This window comes from Salmo trutta, chromosome 3, assembly GCF_901001165.1.
Source record: "Salmo trutta chromosome 3, fSalTru1.1, whole genome shotgun sequence".
In the NCBI taxonomy this organism is placed as follows: domain Eukaryota; kingdom Metazoa; phylum Chordata; class Actinopteri; order Salmoniformes; family Salmonidae; genus Salmo; species Salmo trutta.
This window is the reverse complement of record NC_042959.1, coordinates 43,907,781-43,933,376: the sequence shown is the minus strand read 5'-3', so window position 1 is coordinate 43,933,376 and position 25,596 is coordinate 43,907,781. Positions and strand designations below refer to the sequence as shown.

At 42.1% G+C, this 25,596-nt stretch overlaps 1 protein-coding gene across 1 annotated transcript in view; it reads left to right on the top strand.

Annotated features, from left to right (window-relative positions):
* Positions 1 to 25,596, top strand: part of LOC115175839 (NADP-dependent malic enzyme-like) — a 141,148-nt gene that overhangs the window by 69,142 nt on the left and 46,410 nt on the right. The window contains exons 4-5 of the mRNA XM_029735395.1: positions 8,884 to 8,959; positions 20,512 to 20,673. Of these exons, the coding sequence (XP_029591255.1) occupies positions 8,884 to 8,959; positions 20,512 to 20,673 (238 nt within the window). The remainder of the gene's footprint in view (positions 1 to 8,883; positions 8,960 to 20,511; positions 20,674 to 25,596) is intronic.

The window sequence follows — 25,596 nt, the reverse complement described above, 5'->3', positions numbered from 1 at the left end:
TGAGAAGGGTTTGCGCTGCAAGCGGGCAACATAAAACTACGGGGTACAGTGTCCTTCGCTCTCGCTCGGGGAGCACTGCTGTCCGGGAGTTTAGTTTATTAGGATCCCCATTAGCTACTGGACATGCAGCAGCTACTCTTCCTAGAGTCCGCATAAAATGTACAAATACATAACAAAGTACAGAACAGTAATAGACAAGAACAACATAATATATTACATTAAATTCCAAATAAAACAAGAGTTGTACTTTATATAGTAAATACCAAAATATATATATTATTTACACAGTATTCATATATTCCTATTCTTATATACAGTTCAGTTACATTCTTGATACACTGTGATAGAAGATTTTAGTTTTTTAAGCTATGCTTGCTTTTTGCCTGTGTACAGTGACTTCTGGTGGCAGAGCATTCCATGATGACAGCATTTTATACATGCAGTAACTGAGGGACGCATTAAATCTGTTTTTGGTTTGGGTACCGTGAAGAAACCCATAGTGGCATGTTTGGTGGGTTATGTACATACAGTGGTTGCTCCACTAAAAGTTTTGTGATTATGCTGCGGTACATAGAGGTAATTTGTGGTTTAGTACAGTACCCTGCGTCAACACTTAATTTCTCCTGACCAGCGCAAGGGGGAGTTAGAGCACTGATTATGCTTTTGGGTCCTACTGTGTCTCTAACTGATAGTGAATGGGCGACATAAACCTAAATAGAAACTGATAATTGTACACGACTAAAGTATTACTTACTAAAAGTGTTGTTACACTAATGTTTTTATTTTATTTTGTTAGGATTATTTTGCTCTTACTGTAGTAGAGTAGCCCACTCCCGACCGGTCACTTTGTACAGCGCCTGAGTGGCGCAACGGTCTAAGACACTGCAAGCTGCAGTGCAAGCTGTGTTGTTACAGATGCTGGTTCGACTGGGAGACCCATAAGATGACTGTAGGTTTTTGGTTTCTCTCTCTCTAAAAACAGAAATGCATAATTCTAAATAACAAACTGGCTTTATTTACAGATTAGTTTCAATGTCTCACCTCATGTTCAAGAATGGCCTTTTTCTAGGCTCATTTTACATTATTTGAAAACAAAATAATCTCCAGAATACTGTAATTTTTTTTTAAAGAAAGTGATTTAAAAAATGTTTTTATTATTAATTTAGAATGATATAAAAGCCCCTTGGATATTCTCACAGATATATTATTAACCCTGTTATTAGCAGGACAATATATATTGGTCATGGCTCCCGAGTGGCGCACAATGGGATTACCTTGCAGTTCTCCAGCTGTATCCACTATTATGTATCACATCCGACCATGATTGGGATTCCCATAGGGCAGCGCACAATTGGCCCAGCGTTTCTCTCCCTCTAAAAACAGAAATAAATGTTTTGGCTTTTACAAATATTATTTTGGCCTTTATTAAGATTACAATCGCTCACTTTCGGTTTTTTGAAAACAAAATAACCTTGTTATATATGATCAAGTTGATGGCATAGTCATATAGCGGCACCTACATAAAGCTGAGTGAGTGACTTACTCATTCATGGCTTTGGATCAAAATAAATAAGTACAAACATTCTTTCTGATAGTCTTTAACAAATATTTTTGGGGGTTATCCTGACCTTGGACACCATGTACAGTATTATGATATCCCATTATGGGCTATTAGCAGGACAATATACCTTTACCAACACCTCTCTGTATTTTGATACTTTGTGGATGGGGCCTCCCCAGTGGCACAGCTGTCTAAGTCACCGCAATGCAAAATTAGTTGCTACAGATACCCGTGCCGGCTGCCCCCGGGAGACCCATGAGGCGGCTTTTGGTTTTAATTTAGAATCCTCCAATCTTCTATATGTAATTATTGGCATTTCCCGCTGCTCTAAGACAAGTATGGGGACTGGTCTTGATAAATCAATTTACATTTTTATTTTGACAATCTCCGTTTGGGTGTTGGTTAGACTACAATTATGGTGTAGAAATGTTATGCTCTTAGTGTAACCTTTTTTATTTAACTAGGCAAGTCAGTTAAGAACACATTTTTATTTACAAAGGCAGCCTACTCCTTCCTCCCCGTCGGGGAATTGAACCCCCGTCTCCCACATGCTCGCACTTCACAGGGATTGTTTAACTAAATAGCCCAGTACTGTAGCCTACTCCCGACCGTCACTTTGTACAGCGCCATATTTTCCGTTCCATCCTAACGGAAACCCAGAGGGTTTTTTGTTTTTCTTGGAATAGAAACACCATAATATTAATCAAATTAATTAAGCAAAATTTCTTAAAATCAGTCCCATATACTATGTTCTTACAAAAAAGGTTTTAAATTCTCTAGTACAGCCACTATTGAAGGAAATCAAATGCTTCTCAGATGTCCTCTGGTGGTCAAACTAGCATTAATGGTACAAGTGGTGGGCACTTAAATAACATGCCATAGAATTCTGCGGCACCACGCAAGCTGTGCTGCAGTATGCTGCAACTTTTAAAGGACGAACCACTGTAGATTATACAAGTGGTTAGGCATTTTCAACACAAAAATGTTTCTTAAACAGACTAGAAGATAAGTAGTCAATTTCTCCTCAACCCTTAACCATGAAAGACTATCATGCATGTTTTTGATGTTAGTTCTGCTTGTGCAGTTAAGGGCAAGGTGTGCTGCTTTGTTTTAAGACAGCTGCAACTTTGCTAGGTCTTTCTTTGCGGCACCTGGCCATTTTACCGGACAGTAATCAAGATGGGACAAGATCAAAGCAGTTGTACAGCAGTAGTACAGTTGATCTTTGTCAGACATACCTCAGTAATTCCCTCTCCATACTGGCAATAAGGAGAAGGATGTAGCTATATAGTATAGCCATTACCAATATGCAATATGAGACCAGGGTTACGTTTAAAATGCGATTTTCACAGAAAATGTACAACTTCGACATTAATGGCTACATTATTTTTTTTATACATAACAATTACTCCGATAAAAACTGAATGATTCTGAACACTCTCCCAAGTCCCAACTTTGGCAGACAAGTTTCAAATTCTTGATGATGTTTTTAGCCACACGCATAAACTAGCTAGCTGCGAAGGGCTCATCAGGACAACTGACTGAACCGAATGCATTCTTCTCCACTCGACTCTCAGCTGTGTGACATAAGTCATCAATTTGGGCATCAGGTGTGTCCGTATAGGCTATCACGGCTTCCTTAGTGCAATGTCATTCTTTTGCATATCATGTGAAACCTGCTTGAGTTTTAACTTTAGTTTCAAGATAAACATACACAATTAATGAAAAAGCCTATTTTTATTGATATTGAGTATGTTGCATCTGCTGCTGTGAGTACAGTTTGACCCTTGCCTCAATCTCCAGATCATTAAGCCATCTAGTGTCATTTCTATCTCTTTCTCTGCTGTGTGTGCATGATGTGCCTCTTGCTATCTGTCATTCAAATGTCATGGGGCTGAAGTTCATTGGTTGAACTCAAATTGCTAGGGGGCTGGGCCAGGTAGGGGAACATGTAGGGAAAATGGCGCTGCACAGCTTCCAGAAAAACAGTCGCTTTCAAACTAGGGATTTTGTGGCCAATTGAGGTAAGATAGTAATTCTGCATGTCTGGGACATGTCTTTAAATACCACTAGGAGAAGGAAGAAGCAGAAAGCTGAAACCAGCGAACTCATGGCTCAAATATTGTACTGTCAGTCCTTTTCTTTAGCTTGCGGTCACTTACCACATCCAGTCAAAGGAATACTCACTCATATATATATAGTGGTCTTTAGAGGAGCTGCCCAACACATTACTCTTAAGAGGGATGACAGAGAAGCTGGATGGTCAGCATGTGCTCGACCCCACACTCCTATCTTTTCAGTCTATTGACAGAAGCAAATGCGCGATTGATATGTTTTGGTAGGTGACACCCCCAAAGGTGTCACAAGGGTATTCCACAGTGTTCTCTCTGTTGGGTTTGGAAAGAGTCAAGACCAGAGATATTTGCTGTGTCACAAACTCCCTCCTCCCCCTCGCTCTCCCAAATGAAAAATATCTCCAGTCCAAACAGTTAATTTCATTGCAGAGTAAAGTTATTGCCTTCACTGCATTGTCCTCATTATTATTCTAGACCATTAGCTCATAGCGATGTGGTGAATTAGACCATTACTAATGAACATTTGAGAGTTTTGATCTTTTGTTATTTGTGACTTCATGTTTCAGGCCTATATCTGTCCACTCCAATCACAGATGCACATTAAATGAAGGCTAGTATTAATGGTATTGTAGGTAGGGAAACTGTCCCAGATGTTTTATGTAATCCACTGTTTGGGCCTTGGCCTTTTGGCTGGTTAAAGCACTTTAGAAGTCTCTCTGAGTGTCACGCCCTGACCTGAGAGACGGTTTATTTCTCTATGTTGTTAGGTCAGGATGTGGGGTGGGCATTCTATGGTTTATATTTCTATGTTTTAGCCAGGTATGGTTTCCAATCAGAGGCAGCTGCCTATCGTTGTCTCTGATTGGGAACCATACTTAGGCAGCCCTTTTCCCTCCTTGAGTTGTGGGATCTTATTTTTGTACTGCTGTGTAAAGCCTGCAAGACGTGACGGTCGTGTTCCATTGTTTATTATTTTGTTTAAGTGTTCAGAGTTCCAATAAATATCAAGATGAACACATACCACGCTGCACCTTGGTCTACTCCCTTTTGACGATCGTAACACTGAGTGACATTTTAGAATGCATTCAATATCCTATTAAGATTGACTTATTGGACTTTGACAAAAAAAGTTGCGTTGAACAGCACAAAACTGGCACACGTTGGTTCACCTCCCATTGCATTCTCACTGTGCTCACACACACACATAAAGCTCACACTGCTGAGGGACGGTTTAGCCGTTCAGAGGTTATGGCTAACGAGCAGCAGAGAGAGTCTTGAATGGGGTGAGCGGTGACGCTCAGGGGGCGGAGGTATTCTGGGTGAGTGGCTGGCGCTCTCTGTTTGTTGAGGACATGGGTCGGTAGTCTGTCAGAAGTTGGTGTCTCTCTGGGGCTCTGGCCATGTTGTGAGTCAAGTTTAGAGAGCAGCTCCTGCTGGGGCTGTATTGTTGCTGCAGTCCCACTCTTGGCACACACCACACACTCCCTGGGTTGTGTTTTCTGCTGGGTTGTGGGTCAGCGGTATTGCCGATTCAGCCCGGTGCTGTTTTCTTTCCTCTCTCTTCCTACTTTCCGCTGGTCTCTTGTTCACTCACTTACTACACAGTCTTCAAGAAAGTTCTACACAGGCTAGCTTTTTACTGTTTTGTAAAACTGTTATCCCTTATGGCTCCTAAAATCATGTCCCTCTCTTAACAAAAACACTCGTCATTTTTCATATTTCATGCACAACGGATTTTATGGACACTTCACACATATTGTGGGTATACTTTTCAAAGTACAGTATTTCCTTAGTAACATTTTTGATGACATCATATGGCATTAGTTTTCTTTTAGGTCACCTCTGCCCATTCCGCACGTTCTATGTTAGAAATATTTGACCAATATTTGCTTTTGAAAATCTTCTTAAGACAAAGGCACATTCCTTGGGTGAATTTGGAGATAGAGATGCTGAGTGTTGTGTCCTTGATTTATAACAGGGTGTGAGCTGTCAACCCCCACCAGTTCCCTTCTCTCCCCCCCCCCCCCCCCCCCCCCCCCCCCCCCCCCCGTGGGTGAGAGAGGTGGTCTGGTTGAAGTTATTTATTGCAAAGCTGGTCTGACCTATTTGGATCCTCACAGGACAGTTACCACCTATCAGTGCTCAAGTTACAAGACAGCTCAAGACAGTTACACACTCCACAAACACTCCTCACCAACCTCATTCTGTATCAATCTCAAGGTGTGCATTCTTAACACATTTGATCTCTCATATACATTGTTAAACAGTATTGTCTCCTTCCACTCAAGATTACCTTTTATTTTTACTCCTAGATCCAGATGAGGTGATTCTGAGAGGTACTATGATTATGAGTATGGGGTCATTAGACACTTGGTGAGAAAGCTCAGCTCTCGCCCCCTTCTCCCGGAATATCTCACCCCTTTCCCCTTTCTCTTCAGCCTAGGAGATGTGACTGAAGATTTTTCTAGCAGCTTATCAGAAGAATGTCCCTCTCCCTGTCCTATTATAACACCAGTACTGTTCCTAAGGGATGGAGAAGGTGCTGGAGGCCCTGTACAGATGTTGAGAGGGGATCGGGGGAAAGGTTTCAGAGGCACTGAGGACACCTCCCTCATCTCAAGGTCATGGGGTCAACGTCTCCCCCGACAGCACTGAAGAGAGTTGAGATAGACAGACAGTGAGAGGGAAAGAGCGAGAGGGGGAACTGAAGAGGAAGGGAGAGAGAAAGAATGATAGAAGAAACTGGAGACAGATTGGGAGAATTCAAGTGAGATCTTTGAACAAATAATAGAGCTATTATGGTATAATAAGGAACATCTATGGTCATAATGTGTTAAGAACCATGTCCATATCTATCACATATCAGACGAGTCATTTTCACCATCACCAGTAAATGGGGTCAGTCCAGCCAATGGGGACCATCCCCCTACCACCACCAACACCGCCATCAACATGCTCCTTTCCCTGACCTGGATCTCTTAGCTCTGGGATTGGCAGCAGCTCAGCTCTCTGCCCCACGGTCGCTGCAAGCAAACAAACCCAGCAGGCCTCACACACGCAACTCTCACAGGTTACACACACACACACACACACTGCAAGCAAATCCAGCTCTTCACAGCTGTTTAAACGCCACACAGACAGACTAATCAAATGTTCCAACAATGAAGCGTGTCAAACAGGATGTGCGTGTGTTTGTGTGCATGTGTTTGATCACTGATGGTCAAACACATATGAGTTGTGAGTTGTTACTGATTGTTAGCTTTCTCGTTACATGCGTGATCTCTGGAAGCCATTGCTGGTCCAGTTTAAATATTTTAAAGAGTGTGACTGACCATGGATGTTTTTGTTTTTATGTCCCATTTGTTCTTGTTTTGGTCCCCTCTTTGACCTCCCTAACAGGTCTCAACTCGAGGTTTTCCTTCCAAACCCTCTCTCCCTTCTTTCTCGCTCTCACTGTCTATCTTTCCATCTCTCGTCTCTCATCCTTTCAATCTTTTTCTTTTGCTGTAAAATCGAATTTCCATCTCTTACTTCTTGCTCTTCATTTCCTTGTTGTGTGTTTCATTCTCTCTATTCTTATTTTGGAAATGTCGACTCAAATTCATCAGAAATGTGGCAGGAGGACACAGTGTTTACCTATGGAGGCCAAATATGTAGAGCCCCGGGGTGAGTGACGTGGGTCACCATGTGTGAGAGGCTCTACCTTTAACTCAAGTAATGTGGCCCTCATACTGACTGGTCCTCTATCAGCCTCGTACACACATGCATATAGAAGTATACGTCCACAGACACACACATGCAAACAGACACGCATACACACACACCACAGAAACTAACCCAACACCCATGTTTCAAGTCCAGAGGTTTCCATTCCCAAATTATATGATGTAGTAGGAAGGTTTCCAGTTTCAGGGGGATGAAATGTGACCCCTCATTTTCAGACTATTCATGGCTAACTGAAACTCACAACAGAATCCAATGCTTTAATCTAGTGGGCCTTGATACAAGGATTGTATCATCAGGTTTCAGGTATGACCCAGATGCAGACAGTGTCGAAAGAAACAAACGTTTATTTCTAGTACAGGGGCAGGCAAACGACAGGTCAAAGGCAGGCAGAGGTCAGTAATCCAGAGGGTGCAAAAGGTCCAGAACGGCAGGCAGTCTCAGGGCAGGCAGGGGTCAATAATCCAGTGAGGTGGGCCAAGGTATAGAACGGCAGGCAGGCTCAGGGTCAGGGCAGGCAGAACAGTCAAAACCGGGAAGGACTAGAAAACAGGAGCAAGAAGAGACAGGAGCAGGGGAACAAACGCTGGTAGGTTTCACGAAACAAAACAAACTGGAAACGGACACACAGAGAACACAGACATAAATACACAGGGTATAATGGGGAAGATGGGCGACACCTGGAGGGGGTTGGAGACCAGCACAAAGACAGGTGAAACAGATCCGGGTGTGACAGGTTTGTCATTAATATTAGACTTGTACTGTCCCTGTACTGTTATTGCCTGTAGTTACCGAAGTCTGGCAGGAAAGTTAATACCCAGCCATGACATTGGAGTCAAACTCAGCTGAAACTTTAAAGTTATCAGGGTATTTTTATGTGACATGTTTATGTCTCTCTTCTTCTTTCCAATCCTTTTCGTGTTCTGGTTCTTTTTTAACAGGTTTTGGGCTGTTTGCTGCTTCACATTTTCCTTCTCGCTTTCCAGCTTTGACCTGTGTTTTTAGTTTATGAGCAGATTTTACAATATACAGTAGATGTTTTTTGTTGTTGCTGGCACATATGGAGATGATAGTGCCTCCACATCATGGGCAGATGGCTTTGTTGGGCCGAGCTGAAACCCTTCTGGGCTGGACCTCCCACTCTGTGGGCCTACACACACGCACACAGACTAAGCGTATCTATCTAGCTTTTCCTGGAACAGAGGAGCAATAGAGGGGTCCCTGGCCCAGCTATCCATTTGGGATATTATAGCACAAGTAGGTGGGAAAAGGCAGAAAAATTGTATTGAAACTTTAAAAAGCTACTCAAATGGTGCTTGAAGTTAATTTCAAGCTTCCATTCAGGTATCAAATAACCATTTGAAACTGAATGCAAAGACAATGTTTTTTCTCCGTACTGACCATGCACTGAGCAAAATTACAGTATTTCCTTATGCTGGTAATCGATGTGCAATGTGAAAGGTACTGTAAACAGTTTATCTAGTCTCACTCATTATAACTCATCTGATCTCTGATCTGTTCCAGGGGGCTTTTTATCACCATCCATGACCTCAATCACATCTCCACCGTGCTCCAGAGCTGGCCGGAGAAGGACATACGCGTAAGTCCATGGTCAAACCTGAAATGGCTTTTCCCTATATAATGCAGAAATAGGTTGTCTGAAATGGCAACCATATTGCTCTATTAGGGGTGCTATGCCCTTTACACTGTTAGGCCTAGTTGTTCGGTCTGATGGCTTAAGGCAGGTATTGCTACTGGGTATGCATGGTTTTGCTCCAGGCCTGTTGTAAATTACATGCCTGATCCAGCAAAGCAAGGTCCTGGTGAACTGGTAATTAGTAGAATCAGGTGTGTTAGATCAGGGTTGAAGTGAAATTCTGCTCTGCAACAGAGTAGCTCTTCAGGAGGAAGTTGGGCAGCCCTGGCTTAGAAGTCAAGGGTTAGCATTCCTGGTAGTTCTCTGTATGGACAGTGGGATAACTGGGGATAGGCACCAGTGGAGGCTGGTGGGAGGAGTTTTAGGAGGACATGTGGTTTCCATATGTTTGATACCGTTCCAGCCATTACAATGGCCCATCCTCCTATAGGTTCTCCCACCAGCCGCCACTGAAAAGCACACATACACTACATGACCAAAAGTATGTGGACACCTGCTCATCGAACATCTCATTCCAAAAATCATGGGCATTAATATGGAGTTGGTCTCCACTTTGCTGCTATAACAGCCTCCACTCTTCTGGGAAGGCTTTCCACTACATGTTGGAACGTTGCTGCGGGGACTTGCTTCCATTCAGCCACGAGCATTAGTGAGGTCGGGTATTGATTTTGGGCGATCAGGCCTGGCTCGCAGTCGGCTATCCAATTCGTCCCAAAGGTGTTCGATGGGGTTGAGGACAGGGTTGTGTGCAGGCCAGTCAAGTTATTCCACACCAATCTCGACAAATCATTTCTGTATGGATCTCACTTTGTGCACGGGGGCATTGTCATGCTGAAACAGGAAAGGGCCTTCCCCAACCTGTTGCCACAAAGTTGGAAGCACAGAATCCTCTAGAATGTCATTGTATGCTGTAACGTTAAGATTTCCCTTCACTGGAACTAAGGGGCCTAGCCCGAACCATGGAAAAACAGCCCCAGACCATTATTACTCTTCCACCAAACTTTACAGTTGGCACTATGCATTAGGGCAGGTAGTGTTCTCCTGGCATCCGCCAAACCCAGATTCATCCATCGGACTGCCAGATGGTGAAGCGTGATTCATCACTCCAGAGAACGCATTTCCACTGCTCCAGAGTTCATTGGCGGCGAGCTTTACACCACTCCAGCCAACGCTTGGCATTGCGCATGGTGATTTAGGCTTATGTGCGGCTGATTGGCCATTGAAACCCATTTTGTGAATCTCCTGATGAACAGTTCTTGTGTTGACGTTGCTTCCAGAGGCAGTTTGGAACTCGGTAGTGAGTGGTGCAACCGAGGACAGACGATTTTTACGTTCTATGAGCTTCAGCACTCAGCGGTCCCATTCTGTGAGCTTATGTGGCCTACCACTTCTTGGCTGAGCCGTTGTTGCTCCTAGACATTTCCACTTCACAATAACAGCACTTAAAGTTGACCAGGGTAGCTCTAGGAGGGCAGAAATTTGACGAACTGACTTGTTGGAAAGATGGCATCATATGACGATGCCACGTTGAAAGTCATAGCTCTTCAGTAAGCCCATTCTACTGACAATGTTTGTCTATGGAGATTGCATGGCTGTGTGATTGATAGACACTTCTCAGCAACGGGTGTGGCTGAAATAGCCGAATCCACAAATTTGAAGGGGTGTCTACATACTTTTGTGTATACTGTGCCTTCGGAAAGTATTCAGACTCCTTGACTTTTTCCACACTTGTTACGTTACAGCCTTATTCTAAAATTGATTAAATAAATAACAGTCCTCAGTAATCTGCACACAATACCCATAATGACCAAGCGAAAACAGGTTTTGACATTTTTGCCAATGTATAAAAAAATACCTTATTTACATAAGTATTCAGCCCCTTTACTGAGACTCGAAAATGAGCTCAGGTGCATCCTGTTTCCATTGATAATCCTTGATTGGAGTCCACCTGTGGTAAATTCAATTGATTGGACATGATTTGGAAATACACACACCTGTCTATATAAGGTCCCACAGTTGACGGTGCATGTCAGAGCAAAAACCAAGCCATGAGGTTGAAGAAATTGTCCGCAGAGCTCCGAGACAGGATTGTGTCGAGGTACAGATCTGGGGAAGAGTACCAAAAAATGTCTACAGCATTGAATTTCCCCAAGAACATAGTGGCCACCATCATTCTTAAATGGAAGATTTTTGGTACCAACGAGACTCTTCCTAGAGCTGGCCGCCCGGCCAAACTGAGCAATCGGGGGAGAAGGGCCATAGTCAGGGAGGTGACCAAGAACCTGATGGTCACTCTGACAGAGCTGTAGAGTGCCTCCAAAATGACAAGCATCTCTGCAGCACTCCGCTTGGAGTTTGCCAAAAGGCACCTAATGGACTCTCAGACCATGAGAAACAAGATTCTTTGGTCTGATGAAACCACGATTGGACTCTTTGGCCTGAATGCCCAGTGTCACGTCTGGAAGAAACCTGGCACCAACCCTACTTTGAAGCATGGTGGTGGCATTATCATTTCGTGGGGATGTTTTTCAGCGGCAGGGACTGGGAGACTAGTCAGGATCGAAGCAAAGATGAATGGAGCAAAGTACAGAGAGATCCTTGATGAAAACCTGCTCCAGAGTGCTCAGGACCTCAGACTGGGGTGAAGGTTCACCTTCCAATAGGACAACAACCCTAAACACACAGCCAAGACAACGCAGGAGTGGCTTCGGGACAGTCTCTGAATGTCCTTGAGTGACTCAGCCAAAGCCCAGACTTGAACATCGAACATCTCTGGAGAGACTTGAAAATAGCTGTGCAGCAACGCTCCCCATCCAACAGAGCTTGAGAGGATCTGCAAAGAAGAATGGGAGAAACTCCCCAAATACAGGTGTGCCAAGCTTGTAGCATCATACCCAAGAAGACTCGACGCTGTAAACGCTGCCAAAGGTGCTTCAACAAAGTACTGAGTAAAGGGTCTGAATACTTATGTAAATGTTATATTTCAGTTTTTTATTTTTTATCCAAAATTATTATTTTTTTGTCATCAATTTTAGAATAAGGCTGTAACGTAACAAAATGTGGAAAAAGTCAAGGGGTCTGAATACTTTCTGAAGGCACTGTATAGTGTAACTCCAACTTTCTCGTAAATCATGCTTTGATGTCAATGGGTTCTGGCCTGTTTGAGGCCATTACAACCAACTGAGCTCTAATATCCTCTAATAAGTCATGATCTTGTACAAAAGCTGAAGAACATACGCACATCCAGTTGCTTTTCACAGGTGCTGGAGTTGTAGGCAAACTCATGGAAAACAGAAAGGAAAATGCCACACACTGCTGCTCACGCTCCCAGATGATATTTATTTACAACAACATTTCGACCTTTTAGGTCTTCATCAGGCATCCATATCAAGTCATGCTCTTGTCATATACAGTTGAAGTCGGAAGTTTACATACACCAGCCAAATACATCATTAATCATTATCATCATTAATTTCCACTAGATATACAAATTTTAAAACCAGATCACAGATGTGGATTACATTAGAGACTCCTGCGGTCTCCACAGAGTTGGGTAGGACTGCCTTTAGTTCCTTTGCGCCTTATTTATGGAACAAACTGCAGATCCAACTTAAGTTAGACACTCTGGTGTCCCTTGCCCATTTTAAAAATGTTATCTGTGATTGTTTCTGTTGAATTGTGTCTTTGTTTTGTATGTTTGAAATGTTCTTGTCTGTATGCCTAAAACTGTATATGTCAACATGTTTACACAGGGCATGTAAACTCAGTTTTTCACAATTCCTGACATTTAATCCTAGTAAACATTCCCTGTCTTAGGTCAGTTAGGATCACCACTTTATTTTAAGAATGTGAAATGTCAGAATAATAGTAGAGAATTATTTATTTCAGCTTTTATTTCTTTCATCACATTCCCAGTGGGTCAGAAGTTTACATGCACTCAATTAATATTTGGTAGCATTGCCTTTAAATTGTTTAACATGGGTCAAACATTTCGGATAGCCTTCCACAAGCTTCCCACAATAAGTTGGGTGAATTTTGGCCCATTCCTCCTGACAGAGCTGGTGTAACGGAGTCAGGTTTGTAGGCCTCCTTGCTTGCACACGCTTTTTCAGTTCTGCCCACACATTTTCTATAGGATTGAGGTCAGGGCTTTGTGATGGCCACTCCAATACCTTGACTTTGTTGTCCTTAAGCCATTTTGCCACAACTTTGGAAGTATGCTTGGGGTCATTGTCCATTTGGAAGACCCATTTGTGACTAAGCTTTAACTTCCTGACTGGTGTCTTGAAATGTTGCTTCAAAATATCCACATAATCCCATCTATTTTGTGAAGTGCACCAGTCCATCCTGCAGCAAAGCACCCCCACAACATGATGCTGCCACCCCCGTGCATCATGGTTGGGATGGTGTTCTTCGGCTTGCAAGCCTCCCCCTTTTTCCTCCAAACATAACGATGGTCCATTCTATTTTTGTTTCATCAGACCAAAGGACGTTTCTCCAAAAAGTACGATCTTTGTCCCCATGTGCAGTTGCAAACCGTAGTCTGGCTTTTTATGGCGGTTTTGGCGCAGGGCGTCTTCCTTGCTGAGCGGCCCTTCAGGTTATGTTGATATAGGACTCGTTTTACTGGATATAGATACTTTTGTACCTGTTTCCTCCAGCATCTTCACAAGGTCCTTTGCTGTTGTTCTGGGATTGATTTGCACTATTCGCACCAAGTACGTTCATCTCCAGGAGACAGAACGCTTATCCTTCCTGAGTGGTATGACGGCTACTTGGTCCCATGGTGTTTATACTTGCGTACTGTTGTTTGTACAGATGAACGTGGTACCTTCAGGCGTTTGGAAATTGCTCCCAAGGATGAACCAGACTTGTGGAGGTCTACAATTATTTTTCTGAGGTCTTGGCTGATTTCTTTTGATTTTCCCATGATGTCAAGCAAAGAGGCACTGAGTTTGAAGGTAGGCCTTGAAATACATCCACAGGTACACCTCCAATTGACTCAAATTATGTTAATTAGCCTATCAGAAGCTTCTAAAGCCATGACATCAGTTTCTGGAATGTTCCAAGCTGTTTTAAGGCACAGTCAACTTAGTGTATGTAAACTTCTTGCCCATTGGAATTGTGATACAGTGAAGTGAAATAATCTGTCTGTAAACAATTGTTGGAAAAATTACTTGTGTCATGCACAAAGTAGATGTCCTAACTGATTTGCCAAAACTATAGTTTGTTAACAATACATTTCTGGAGTGGTTGAAAAACGAGTTTTAATGATTCCAACCTAAGTGTATGTAAACTTTTGACTTCAGCTGTAGAGTCAGTATGACAAGTTGTCCAGGTATTCCTGGCATGTAAAGATATGCCTGCTGCAGCCTCTAGCCGGTCTACCACCTGTTCACAGCTGTCAACACAATGGCATTTCCCTCTGAAACCCTGAGCTCACAGGACCTCATATAAAACTATTCATCACGATCCGATGCCCTACTTACATAGTTCCAATAATAAAAGCTACAAATCCAGAAATAAATCAGTAAGCCCCAAATGTATGGGACTATTAATGACATTTATAACATAATGACATTTAATAATAAGTGGTTTTGCTGTTAGAATGTCATAAACCCCTAATCATGTGTTCATTAGGCATTAAAAACGTGATTAGGTGGATGACATCATCCCTTGAGGTGGTGTCAGGGTGCTGTGGAACCAGTGTGGAACAAGGTTGTAAAAGTAATGTGCCAGAGGGGCCTGCGTCATAGACTAATCATGAAATGTTGGGTTTTGGGTTCGAACATATTGTGAAGTTGACTGAATTGATATTGATGATGAAGTGCTCCTGATGATGATGATTTTTTATTTATTTACATTTTTTGCAAGATTACATTTTTTCAAACAATATAAACATATACAGACAAAATACAACAGACAGACGCACACAAACATTAATGTCATCACACCTGCCCAGACCCACATGTTCCCACCGCATCTCTTTCCAGTGCATGTAAGATTCTATACCCGTTGCAAGACCCACTGGTTGATGCTCATTTATAAAACCCTTTTACCCATCACTCCCCCCTAGCTCAGATATCTACTGCAGCACTCATCCTCCACATACAACACCCATTTCTGCCAGTCACATTCTGTTAAAGGTGCCTTTTTCCTTTTGGTAGGCCGTCATTGTAAAACTGACTTGCCTAGTTAAATAAAGGTACAATAAAGTAAATAAATAAATATTTCCTCAAATTGCACTATTCTGTTTTTCTCTGTCACCACACCTTTTCAATATTTAAATATAAATGGTTTAGATTTTTCCATTGTCTTAAACCTCTACAGGATTGGTGTCCCCCCCGCGGGACGGTGCGCTAACGTGCGCTAATGTGATTAGCATGGCGTTGTAAGTAACAAGAACATTTCTCAGGACATAGACATGTCTTATATGGGCAGAAAGCTTAAGTTCTTGTTAATCTAACTGCACTGTCCAATTTACTGTAGCTGTTACAGTGAACAAATACCATGATATTGTTTGAGGAGAGTGCACAACAACAAAACACGGCAACTGGTTTGATACATTCACCTCTGAAGGTAAATAATGTACTTACATTCAGTAATCTTGCTCTGATTTGTCATCCTGAGGGTAAAATGTAGCATAGTTTTGTTTGTTAAAATACATTTTTATATTAAAATGTAGGAACTGGGTTCTACAGTTTGAACCCCTGCTGTGTCTGGCACCGCCCCCTCCCCCCATCTAGATGTGTGAAGGTTAGTGTCTTTTCTATAGGGAAGCTAATTGTCCACCATTTATGACATTCCCAGGAGTGTGTAAACTTACATTTTGTATTACCATATAATTTTTGTATGTTCTCTATAGTTATGTACTTGAAAATGTATTAATTGACCAATTCGGCACATTTGGGCAGACGTGATATAACATTTTAAACAGTAATGCAATGGTTCATTGAATCAGTCTAAAAACGTTGCACATACACTGCTGCCATCTAGTGGCCAAAATTGCGCCTGGACTCCTAAGTGATATAATGGCCTTTCTTTTGCATTTCAAAGATGATGGAGAGAAAAAAGAAAACACATATTTTTTTCTTTGTATTATCTTTTACCAGATCTAATGTGTTATATTCTCCTACATTAATTTTCCACAAACTTCAAAGTGTTTCCTTTCAAATGGTATCAATAATATGCATATTCTTGCTTCAGGTCCTGAGCTACAGGCAGTTAGATTTGGGTATGTCATTTGATTTCCAGATTTTAAGAAAAACTTTTTTCAAAATGATTGATGAGAAAAGTATGGTGCAACCCATTGGGTATCTCATCGCACCCTCATATGCTACGTTTTGAAATATGCAGATAGATGGATTAAAAGTACATTTGCATTGTAAAACAGCCAACTTTCTATCTCCGCCCATAACATTTGGACTTTATAACACTCACAGAAGGCATGAATTATTGAGTCATTGTTAATTTTACACTTAAGGCATGACTGCAATTGTGCTGTCGAATTTGTGAATTTTGTCTCTTGTATAATAATTCTATACATTAGTTTATACCGGATTAAGCATTCATTAACTGTAATTTCGTTAGTTATGTTCGAACGCTCCCTCCATTTTTGTGCCAATATCAGTTATTTTCATGTCTTGCTTCCAATAGTTTATATTTATAAGAGATTGTTTGTTGGATAGACTCTCCAAGGTTTTGTATATCTTACCTATCATATGAATTTCCTTTTCTGACTCAAATAGGATTCCCTCAACATTATTCTGATGTCCAAAAGATTTCAGATCGTATTTGAAAATGTCTACATTGGTCAGTCCAAAATGTTTTTTTAATTCTGTCATGGAAATAATTGTATTTCCTATTACCAAGCCTTTAGTTTTCCATGTGGGACAATTTATCGGTGAATTCTGAAAAGCTATCCAAGGATTGTTCCATAGGGGTGTGTTTTAGGGAGTGATTTTAGTTCTTGTAGAATCCATTTCATTTTCTTCCATATAGATGAGGAAAATGTTTGTATTTAATTTATTTTAGAATAAGGCTGTAACATAACAAAATGTGGAAAAAGTCAAGGGGTCTGAATACTTTCTGAATGCTCTGTATGTCGCAGGTGAAAGCCTTGGGTGGCGAGTTGAGATAATTCCAGGTCTGGAAGGTTAAACCGCCTTCAGACTTAGGGAGATGTAAAACTTTTGTTTTTATTCTATGAGTTTTATTTGCCCATATAAAGTCGTATGACAGGGGATACTTTTTTTAAAGAGTGTCTTCGGTGGGGTAATTGGTATTACCGAAAATAAATATAGAAACTTTGGGAGTCATGCTATTCTAAAGAGGTTTATTCTACCTGTACGATTCATGGGAAGATTGTTCCTTTTAATTATATCTGCTTTCATGTTGTTGAGAAATGCAATAAGCAATAAGGCCAGAGGAGGTGTGGTATATGGTAAATATACCACAGCCAAGTTCTTAAGCACGACGCAATGCTGAGTGCCTGCACACAGCCCTTAGATGCGGTATATTGACCATATACCTCAAACCCCAGAGGTGTCTTATTGCTATTTTATACAACGGATGGGTCTAATCTTGGATGCTGATTGGTTAAAACCGCATTCCAGCCTGTGTCTATTCCACAAGTTACCACTGGCTAAAGCTATGACATTGAAATGCCTATTTATTCTGTTCCATCTCGTTGCGCAATCCACTGTCTAAACAGCCCAGCCAGCCAATTTATAAACTTGATCTCCACTGTAAAAGGCATCTAGACATTATCTCCAATTTCTTTTAGACTAGCAATTGGTTTCAACAGTGGAGATGTGTATAAACCTTGTCTCTCTGACATTTGCAACATTGTTTCAATATTGAAGTTCGATCTCCAGCTATCCCATAATAATGAATGTGTAGGGGTCAGGAGTTGGGATGAGAGAGAGAGACAGGCAGGCAGCTTTTCTCAGCCAGTCAAAATCATGAATCAGCATAATTTTTATGGGTATATACACTACCGTTCAAAAAGTTTGGGGTCACTTAGAAATGTCCTTGTTTTTGAAAGAAAATAATAAAAAAATTGTCCATTTAAAATAACATCAAATTGATCAGAAATACAGTGTAGACATTGTTAATGTTGTACATGACTATTGTAGCTGGAAACGGCTTATTTTTTTAACATTTTTTATGGAATATCTACATAGGCGAACAGAGGCCCATTATCAGCAACCATCACTTCTGTGTTCCAATGGCATATTGTGTTAGCTAATCCAAGTTTATCATTTTAAAAGGCTAATTGATCATTAGAAAACCCTTTTGCAATTATGTTAGCACAGCTGAAAACTGTTGTCCTGATTTAAAGAAGCAATAAAACTGGCCTTTAGACTAGTTAAGTATCTGGAGCATCAGCAGTTGTGGGTTCGATTACAGTCTCAAAATGGCCAGAAACAAAGAACTTCCTTCTGAAACTCGTCAGTCTATTCTTGTTCTGAGGAATGAAGGCTATTTCATGCGAGAAATTGCCAAGAAACTGAAGATCGCGTACAACGCTGTGAACTACTCCCTTCACAGAACAGCGCAAACTGGCTCTAACCAGAATGCACAACTGAGCAAGAGGACAAGTACATTAGAGTGTCTAGTTTGAGAAACAGACGCCTCACAAGTCCTCAACAGGCAGCTTCATTAAATAGTACCCGCAAAACACCAGTCTAAACATCAACAGTGAAGAGGCGACTCTGGGATGCTGGCCTTCTAGGCAGAGTTGCAAAGGAAAAGCCATATCTCAGACTGGCCAATAAAAAGAAAAGATTAAGATGGGCAAAATAACACAGACACTGGACAGAGGAACTCTGCATAGAAGGCCAACATCCCGGAGTCGCCTCTTCACTGTTGACATTGAGACTGGTGTTTTGCGGACTGGCAGCTTCATTTACAACATTAACAAAGTCTACACTGTATTTCTGATCAATATGTTATTTTAATGGACAAAAAAACAAGGATATTTCTAAGTGACCACAAACTATTGAACAGTAGCGTATAGAAAAACATTTCAATATAAAACAGGTAAAACAAAACGAAATGCAGCTAATTTGCAGTCTTTCCAACTTCAGTTTGAAGTGATTGTTATCTGTGTTGTTCCCTAGCTCCTCTGAACAACAGTTTCCTGACGAGAGAGCACATTTTCTATGCCAGGTGAAATTGCGCCTCATTAGCTCATTGTTATGGATGTATCCAAATAAATGTCACTAGAAAAACAGCTTAAACAAATGCAAACGCAGCTGTTTTCTGTTATTCTGGCTGCACTGTTTGACGTGACTGTAAGTTAGTCGTAGTTGGCTAGCTATCAAGCAAGGGATAAGAATGTTGCCATAGATATAAATCCATCAAAATAATGTTTTTAATGAAAATATGTCAATCATTATTTGAATATGTTGCTAACCCGTTGTATAAAAGTGATAATGCCCCCAAAGCAGGTGTTTGGAGGATATATTGGCATGGTTTGCCGCCACTCGTCTTAGTCTCAGGCCTAATAACAGCCATGCCATATCATCCAAAACCGGCTTCTTGGGCATTATCACTTAAATACCAATGTAATTAGAGCAGTAAAAAAATGAAAATGTTACCCGTGGTATACGGTCTGATATAACACGTCTTTCAGACAATCAGCATTCAGAGCTCGAACCACCCAGTTTATAATTATCTTTATATATTTGTTGTTGGTCATTTATTAAGCATGATGATGTTTTAATGTCAATCAAGTTATTGTGAAGCCAAAGCCACATTTCCTGGACAATAAAGTTTTTTTTCAAAACGCCCCTGGTGATCAGGTTGTGTTACACAATCGTTCATTTGTAAATTCCACATTGAGAACGTCTGGCAATTCGTTTGTTGTTTTTTGTTTAGTAAGAGTGCATGATTAGGTTGTGTGAAGCAAGATCGGGCCAGACCTAGAGGGGAGATGGTGTAGAGAAGCAGGATTGGTGGGGGGTTTGCTTGGAAGGGTAGTATGGGAATGGAGTGATGGAAGCAATGCTGTTACAGTAGCCAGTTTGAATATATCCTGTTAAATCATGTCCATGATTTGTTACTGAACATAGATTTATTTGCAAGTTACTGTCTGTATTTTCACTGACTGCTTGACGATAGTCTTTGAGGTTAGGGACTACCGTTGTCTAGAGATACTAATATTCTGCTCTGACTGATAACGTGTTTGACTTATGTATTTTACAGACATAGGACGTGTCAGTAGTGAAACATAGTGTGAATATTTCCTGTTTAATCATGTACACTTACTGAAACTGATTGACTAATGAATATGCTTGCTTTATTTGCTAGTTACTGTATTTTCACTGCCTGATATTATGATAACATTTTTGGCTAATCTGAGATCTTATTTGGTTAATTTCAAACAGGAAGCCGAAAGAAAATTACTGTTATCTAGAGCCATAGACAGTCTGCTCTGACTGATAATGTATTTGATTGACATAGACTCACAGGTGTGATGTGATTGACAGGCGGTGTGTGTGACAGACGGAGAGAGGATCCTGGGCCTGGGGGACCTGGGCTGCTACGGCATGGGCATCCCTGTGGGCAAACTGGCACTCTACACAGCCTGTGGAGGCATGCCACCCCAGCAGTGTCTGCCAGTCATGCTGGATGTGGGCACAGACAATGAGGTAAGAAGAGACACGCCTAACAACTAAGTGAATACATGCATAGCTACATGCAAACAAGATGATACACTTCACTTTATCCTACACTTGACACCCGTCAACTACGTAACAAAGAAAACTGTCAACTTCGTAACATATAAATGCTAGACGTAATATGCCAGCTAAGAAAACACCCTCCAGTCAATACGTTATATTCAGGTAAGCCCCTCAGTCTCCAAACTCCAAATTTCCAAACACTAACAGCCAAGAAACGAGACATTCTCACACTTTACAACAAGGAAACACCCTGAACGGAACTGAGGAAAGCCGCACTGTTCACCCATGCAAGATAGAAAAGCACCTATCCATCCTGCCAGCCCGTCAGCACTACCAGTCAACAGTATTCAAAGAGGCCCTCTGGTTTGGTTTTTCCTGCTGGTCCCACTGGTCCTATGTATGGCCTGGCCCTCCTCCTTATAGCTGAAAGAGGAGCCTCACTCTGGGCCGGGCGGCACGTGTGCTATGGCAACACTATTAAACAGGAGCAAACTAAGAATAGTCTGTGTTGTGTAGAGGGCTATATTTAAACTCTGTGTATTTTCTCCATGTCATCTAGAGCTGGGCCAAGGGTGTGGCACTGCCACCATATGCCTGCTGCATGGCTGAGCCATCCTATGATTTCCTGGGCCTGGACCTGCTCTCCTAGCCTCTGAGTTTCAGTATAAGAGTTGGGGAGAGGATAAAGGGTGATTTGGGGTTAGTTGGGTAGGTCTGGTCAAGGCTAGACATGATCTAGACTGTTTTCAAGATGCTGAGAATGAGACATAAAAGAAGACATCACTGTGAAAGAAGGATAGATGGATAAAGGGTGGGAGGAAAGAAGAGGGAGATGGATTTGCGGTTAGCTGGGTATAGGACTGGTCAAAGATGTAAACGACTGACAATAATCATTGGAGATGGAGAGAAACAATGTGAGACACTCCATGGGCAACAAAACGAGGACACCAGTATAAAAGAGGGATAAATAAAGGAAGGGGGAGGGAAAGATAAGGAGACGGGAAGCAGAGTTGAACAGAGGGACTAGCCCAATCCCTGTCAGATGTAGCATTCGCTGTGTGGATGGTCTCCACAAACTCTCTCCATGTTCTCTTATGTCGGCTGGCCAATTCATACTTCATCAAACCACACTGAGACCCAGAAGAAATCCCTCTTACTCATAAAACACACACAAAAGGCCTATGAGAGAACCTATAAAAGATCATACACTACAGCAGGAATACTGTAGGTGGCATTGGATCTTGGTGTACAGGATTATGTTTTCTCTCTCTGCCAGTTTCTCCCACTCTGTTCTACCTCATAGCAGAGGTAAATACCACACCCTTCTGCCCCCATCCCTTTAATAGCATCTCCATACACTCTTCTATGCATGAACTCCATTGTTCTATTGAAATATTTTGAAAGAGACTATCACAGGTCCAGTTTAGGGATGCTTGGGTGATTGTCAACTATTCCCGGACATTTATAGGCATCAAAACACCACTTTAACTAGCTGTCTCGGAGACTATGTCTGTGTCCTCAATGCACTCTGTAGCTGCTGCCAGAGGATGGAAGCAAATGGGGGTTTATTACCATGTGTGTGTGTGTGTGTGCGCACTCTTAGAAAAAAAGTGCTATCTAGAACCTAAAAGCGTTCTTCGGCTGTCCCCATAGCGAATCCCTTTGAAGAACCCTTTTCAGAACCAAAAAGGGTTCTCCTATGGGGACAGCTGAAGAACTCTTTTGGAACCCTTTTTTCTAAGAGTATGTGTCTGTAGTGTCAGTGTGCGTGCATGTTTGAGATGTGTTTCTCTGCTATGCCTGGATTTGGCTCGGTCTGTCTACCTTCTATGTTCCTCTATTCATCTCTGTATGTATGGAAGTGTGTGTATGGAGTATTTTTTATTATATGTGTGCATTTAGTGATGTGTGCTCATATTTCATGCTACTCTCCCTTTGTGTGATGCGTGTCTGTGGCGGGGACTGAATTGGAACGTTAATCAATAAAATAAAACAACTATTGAGAATAATGGGCAGACCTTCAAGTCACACACAGTGCTGGAATGGGCCGTAACCTTCATGTGTGAAAAGGTGTTCTTCCTCACACTCAGAGAAGTTACAGGTTTCTGCCTGTTGTTTTCCAAACCTGTAAAGTGTTTGCAGATGTTGCACTGCAAAATAATATCACACAGCAGCAGCTCAGTATCTGTCAGAGTTTACAACATTTACCTTAAAAATCACCTCACCACCCGGGAAGCAGCATGTGCCAGCCATTACCACAGATCACTCATCACCAAGCACTCCATCAGGATCACTACAGGCACACAACCACTCATTCAGGCACGGGCGCACCCATGTATGCATAGACACAGATCTCTGTGTGTGAATGCGTGTGTACGTGCATGTGTTACACAACCTCACGAGAACTAAGACCTTGCACTGTAGTCTCTAGTTGGCCATCACAACCTTTTCCATTTTTCCATTATTCTAAAGAGATGACAGGCCAAATGAGTTGTAATAGGATAAATGGAGTGCCTGTGTGTCTTAAGCCATATGGAGTTCCTCTGGCCTGACTCATGATATATTATCTCAGACATGCTGGTCTGATGCCTGATGCCGTGCTCCAGCCCCTACAGGCAGAGGGTACTTACAGTGGTAGGAGGTGGTGGAGGTAGGCAGTAAATAATTGAAAACATGAGACTTATTTCTGACCTTGGGTAGGTATGAGGACACCTGCACTGAGGTCAGGCATGCGACGTCTGGACCTTGACTGGAAAGACTGGGGTTGTGTCCAAAATGGCACCCTATTCCCTATGGGACCTGGTCAAAAGTATATAGGAATTAGGAAATACTGTAGGGTGCTATGTGAGACTCAGCCTGGATCTCCCTGTGGTAGTGTTGCACTGTAATTCCAGAACGTGATAAAGCAAGGGGGAATGTTTTGGGAACATGTCGACGGGGAACGTTTTGGGAACACGTCCAGTAAACGGATAGGATATGGCAGAGCTCCTGTATAGGATGTGAGTGATGCATGGGATGGGCTGTGCTGTGCTGTGTAAGGCGTTTCGGATGTGTGCTCTTCTCTAGGTGCACTGGAATGCGGGAAGTGGATAATCTCTTGTGTAAACCATCGCTAATCCTACACAGCCCTGCTACCTGTGGACTTCTCGCTCTCTCCTCCCTCTCACACACAACGCACATGCAAACACACACACTGTTTCTGACGCATCATTCAGCTCTCTAACATCCCATCACATGCACAAGCATGTACGCACAAAAAGATGCACATCGCTCTCTCTCTTTCCTCTCCCCTTTTGTCTATTTTCCACACACAGACATATATACTCACACTCATCAGTAAGACATGTCTCTGTCTGCACGTTTTCCCTCCCAGTATACAGGTCTGTAGAGTGAGTATACAACACATACATTTTTTTCTCTCTCTAAATGGTAATTAATCTAAATGTGGCTTGTGAGAAATTAACTAAACAGTGAGTGTTATGGGAAAGTTGGCCCTCTCTAATCTCGCTCTCTCTCTCCCACTCACTCTCTTTCTCTCCATTTCTCTTTCACTGATATTACCTGGTATAACCTCTGTCACAACACACACACTGAGATGAGACCCCGGTGATGTCATCCCACACAATGTGTTGTTTGTCTTGTGTTGGCTGCGCTCTTCAGACAGGCCCCTATCCCCCTCCCCCCCACTCTGCTCCCTCATCCCCCACTCTTCCCTCCATCTCCTACCTCTCTGTCCTAAACAGACCCTGACTGTTGCTTTTGAACAGGGTTAGTTCCACCTGAAAGCAGAAAGAACAGCTCAGGCAATCAACAGAAGAGTATCTCAGGGAGAAAGTCGACATATCTCAATGCATCTGTGTCAACTGAGCCAATACATGAGATTAACTCATTCATTATTTCTCTGTCAGAGCTGTTGATACAGTATCTTCTTCCTCGGATACAGTATGCACACGAGAAAGTAATCTAGCGTCTTGTAAAAGTCAATCATTGAGTTGTCATACATGGACTTTTACGAACATGGTTGAGGATGTTGTTTTAGTTAGTGGTGAGACCTGTGTCAATGCCTGGAAGGTTTTGGAAATGTCAGGGGCTTTAAAGTTACTCTGGGAGTTGTTAATGGGTATACCTGTTTTGATTGACAGTGTCATGGTCCATTTGTGACACAGAGCCTGTCCCAGCTCTGCCCAAATAGACTACCCCCTTAACCCCCCCCCCAGACTCCACGGAATCTAAACACTCCAGTCTTGATGAGGCTTGACAGCGTTCCAGATCACCTCTTCCCAGAGGGATCAGAATTCCCTTGCGTCATGTCCTCAGATGAACAGACCAGTGGCAGTCGGTACCGTTTTTAAGATGAGGGAGTCAGATTTTTTTTCTTCATGAGAATGGCCTTATTTCTATTACAGCATATTGGATGACTGTCATTCATATTCCATTCACCTAGTTCAATGTAGCATCGATAGGTTTAGGCTACTACATGATACTCTAATTTTCCCTATACCCATCATGAGGTTGCTACAACCTAGCCAATGAATGAAAGTTTACAACGTAGGTGCACACAGGTCGAGAGAAAAATTTGACAGACAGTGACACATGGACAGACAGTGACACATTCAATACTGCCTTGCACAATCTTGCTTGCATCTAGCTGATCTAGGGTGTAATCATTAGTCCAACAGTTGCAAACAAGAGTTTCTATTGGACAATTTCAGGTATGTTTATCCCCGTTTCGCTCTGTTTGCTTCCGTTTAAGAAATGTTTTTCAACAGAATCGAAAGAATGAATACACCCCTGATCACACATAAACACAGTTCACTTTTATAGCAGCCAAGTTGTATTCCCTCTCGCATCTATGTGCTCTCCTCCTCTAACCTTTTCCCTTCGCTTGTG